Raw genomic sequence first — 4150 nt, forward strand, 5'->3', positions numbered from 1 at the left:
CACTGAACAGAGCTTGGCAAGTGAGGGGCAAATTGTATCACTAGCAAAATGAGAGCATGTGCCAATCATGAAACGTTCTTTACTGGCTACAGCCTATTCAGTGAATGCTGTACCTGTTATAAGACAACATTGCTTCTATTTGTTCCTTCTGGTGCCAGAACCTAGAGAGTGCATTACAGCTCCTAAGTACTACAGAGGAATGCTTCCCTGCAAAACGTGCACCAGCTTTAAGAACCTGAAAACACTCCAAAGAATTCAGGTGGAAGGAAAAAAAGCAGGTTGATAAGCATTCTCTGTGAAAATAAAACAACTACAATCAGAATAAATAAATAAACAAATCAAACTCAGATTAAAACATGGGAATCTAATGTTTAAAGAGCTCTCTTTGCTCATTCCTAGCAAGAAGATCTTAGTAGCTTCACTGTCTGCTAAGAAAAGTTGTAGTTACTCCTTGCTTTATCTAGAACAAGGTAGTCACGCAAAAATATGAATCTATTTTTACTTCTTGTGCAACTCTTCTCCCATTCCCACATTCAGTCTTGCTATAGACTGGCCACACAAAGCGTGACACCTACTGATTACTTCACTGGACTTGAATGTTACAGCCCCTAGGCAAAAGATCTCTAATTGTAGGGAAATTCAGGTATTTAAACAATGCCCGTTGTTTGGTGAGGTCACAGTATCCACGTATGATGTCAAACCTCTCTATGAACTAAAATTTCTTGTACAAGAATTGAGGGGGAAAAAAACCAGCAATGCAATACGTACTCAAATTGAGATTAACGCAAACAGATGCCCTGTACTTTGGTAGAGGTCTTTTTAGTTGTTGGGGAACAAATCTTTTATCTCAGCATGAGAACATTGTTCCTGCCTGCCAAGAATCAGTTCTGTGTGCAATGATGGTGAAACACAAGCACCGGTGGGGAGGGTACAGGTAGGGAATGTATGAGTACAAAAGCTTTACTAGTACCACAGAACAGAGAATGGGTGTTTTTATTCTTGGTTTTGGCAATAAAACTGACATTAACAAACAATAACATCTGGGTTTGAGGCACTGTCATCTTGTTTGCTTTCCAAAGTCTCCACAAGGTGGGCTCAGAGATCTTCCACTACGCTCTTCTGATGTTTAAGACACGTTGCCTTCATCACTCCAATGCACACACAGGGTTATGTTCGGGGGTCTCCTCTGATTTCTGCCAGCCCCGCAGCAGCTGTATGGCTGGCTAACACCAAATGAGTCGTTGTAAACCCCAGGCCCTATTAAATCCCTCTCCACCACCACGTTCTCCTAAACAACTACATCTGTCGGGGACACAAAGCGGGAAAAGGACCGATGCTTTGAAAACAAGTGCCCTGGGAAAGCAGTGGGTTTCAGACTGCAACAAGCTGAAAGGCGACACGGGGGGCTCAGCAACCGCCAGGAGGGGAACCGACAGCAACGGGGGAAACCGGGGGGAACCGGGAGCGGAAGATCCGCGCGGCACTTCCGCAGGGAGCCGGAACACGAGGCGGAAGGGGCGGGACGCGGCGGGTGCCGGTGTCCTGGCACTGTGCGGTAGTGCTGGAGCCGGTGAGTGCAGCGGAGTCGGGCCTGGCGCGGTTACCGACCACGCGGGGCAAAGCGGGGCTGAAAGTGCGGTGCGCAGGGGGGCCGCGGAGGGGCTGCCCGGTGCCTGCCGCCACGCTTACACACGGAAACGGACGGGCCCGCTTATCATAAAGTGCGTGTCTTTTGCAGGAGCGATGCTTTCCGAAAGCAGTTCTTTCATGAAGGGCGTGCTGCTGGGAGGAGTATTCTGCGTAGTGGTCACGCTTCTTGGACACGTTAAGATCGGCCATGGGAGCAGAGCGCAGCATCACGAGCACCATCACATTCAGGCTCCAAACAAAGAAGAGGTGTTGAATCTTTCGGAAGATGAACGGCTGGAGCTCAGCCAGAGCATCCGCGTTTATTGCATTGTCCTGGTCAAACCCAAAGACATCGGGCACTGGGCTGCGGTGAAAGACACCTGGAGCAAGCACTGCGACAAGGCAGAGTTCTACAGCTCTGAGAATGTTAAAGTGTTCAATGCTGTAGTGCTCAACACGAGTGATATGTGGACAATGATGAGAAAAGCTTACAAAATAACCTATGAACGTTATAAGGAAGAATTCAACTGGTTCTTCCTCGCCTATCCCACAACGTTTGCTATTATTGAAAATCTCAAGTATTTCTTACTGAAGAAAGACCCTGCGCAGCCTTTTTATATAGGCCACACTATGAAATCTGGTGACCTAGAGTACGTAGATGGTGAGGGAGGAATCGTTTTGAGCATTGAATCATTAAGACGACTCTCACGTGTTTTTGAAGACTCTGACAAATGTCCGGAGCAAGGCGGTATGATCTGGAAGCTTTCTGAGGATAAACAACTAGCAGTGTGCCTGAAGTACACCGGAGTGATTGCTGAAAACGCAGAGGACTCCGAAGGAAAGGATGTTTTTAACACCAAATCGGTCAACGCTCTCATTAAAGAGGCAATGGCCAGTCGGCCTGAGCAGGTGGTGGACGGCTGCTGCTCAGATATGGCCATCACTTTCAATGGACTGTCTCCCAACCACATGCACGTGATGATGTACGGCGTTTACAGGCTGCGGCCATACGGCCACACTTACAGCGATGCACTCGTCTTCTTACCCCCTGCAGGTTCAGACAATGACTGACATCTTTCAGGGAGGAGATGGGACCAAGGAGGCAGCTGTTCTCATGACACACATTTGTACAGACGCTCAATTTTCGTATCCAATCGTACTCGTGTACCTTTTTTGCACAAGGATTTGGTAAAGCTCTTAATTTTAAAAGTGGAAGGAGAACCTTCTAAGTCTTTTATACAAGAACGATTCTGGCTTTTTGACAGTGCTAGAACGAATGATAAAGGAGTTGTCAAAAGGAAATGAAGTTTATGGGGGGGGGAGGTTGTATATCTAAGTATTTATTAATGAAAAGTCAAAAGAACTTTAGTCTGCTATAAATATATTTTTGCAAGATTTTGATTCTCTCAATTCTTCCAGACACTTCCAGAATGTCTTTATATCTTTTTAAGATGTACCAATAAAACTGACTACAGATTCAATCTGAAAGACCAATTTTCATGTGATTTCCTTTATGCGGAAGTATAGGGCAGCTTGAATTACACTGGTTAGGCAGTCCACAGGGTGCACCTGTTGCTTTATGTACAATCTAACTCAGAAACAAGCCAGCAGGAAGCAACTGACAGAAGTAATCTATTAAGAAGTCAATGCAGAGTAATATCAAGTGACCTTTAGACCGACTTTCTTAATCTCACAAAGAATGAGATAACTACATTTGAATATTAGCATTACATAAATATCAGTACAGTCAGGTAGTCTGTTAGCACAGGAGTAATTGCTGATTTAAAGTTGTTAAATAAGAACATTAGAACAGAAGTTCTATTTGTCTTCAGTGTTAGAGTTGCTAATAGTGTTTACACGGAAGTTGGTTAGTTGCAAACACAAGTACAGCTCTATTTACAGACGTTTCTGAACACCAAGGTGCATAGATCAATGTGCTTCCACACTCAGCCTTTCTTTGTTCACAATGCCAAACACATTCATTGCACACTTTACGCGCATTTGAATTCTCAAGCTTTACACGTCACCTTGCCACATTCTTTTCCTCTACCAGTTAAATGGTGTGTTTACTCCATTTAGAACTCACTTACCTGACCTAGATATTGCAAAGGCTTAAAGTGGTACTGCCTTGGACTTCATTGCTACAACATTACCTATACAAGAGCTTAGAAGACACAAGGTTAGTATGTCGAAGAAAGCTGTGCTATCTGCAATATTTCATCCTAGCTTTAGCTGCAAAGGGGGAGGAAGGGTTGTGAAACAGCTAAACCAGAGCTGATAAGTAGCTACAGCATTTTGTTCTGAGCACCATTTCTTATTAAGAATGGCACCAAGGCAGCTACTACAGCTGTTTCTGAGGAGACTTAGGGACGAGATGGAAGAAAGAAAGCCTCAGGACTGACTAGCTCATTTTATATACAAAGGAACCACTGAGGCACAAACTGATTCCCCACAGCACTAACAAATTAGTAAATTAGGGCAGAGTCTTTAAGATGTGTAATGATGTCCACTACTACTCTGA

At 44.6% G+C, this 4150-nt stretch overlaps 1 protein-coding gene across 1 annotated transcript; it reads left to right on the forward strand.

Annotated features, from left to right (window-relative positions):
• Positions 1 to 1497: 1497 nt before the first annotated feature.
• On the forward strand, positions 1498 to 3117 carry C1GALT1C1 (C1GALT1 specific chaperone 1). Its single transcript, XM_015860823.2, has 2 exons — positions 1498 to 1570; positions 1739 to 3117. Exon 2 carries the CDS (start codon positions 1744 to 1746, stop codon positions 2698 to 2700), a length of 957 nt encoding a protein of 318 aa, XP_015716309.1. The 5' UTR covers positions 1498 to 1570; positions 1739 to 1743; the 3' UTR covers positions 2701 to 3117.
• The last annotated feature ends 1033 nt before the right edge of the window (positions 3118 to 4150 follow it).

The sequence above is a fragment of the Coturnix japonica genome, chromosome 4, assembly GCF_001577835.2.
Source record: "Coturnix japonica isolate 7356 chromosome 4, Coturnix japonica 2.1, whole genome shotgun sequence".
In the NCBI taxonomy this organism is placed as follows: Eukaryota; Metazoa; Chordata; class Aves; order Galliformes; family Phasianidae; genus Coturnix; species Coturnix japonica.

Coding starts and splice junctions, on each gene's coding strand:
- C1GALT1C1 (XM_015860823.2), top strand. CDS start 1,744: ATGCTTTCCGAAAGCAGTTCTTTCATGAAGGGCGTGCTGCTGGGAGGA.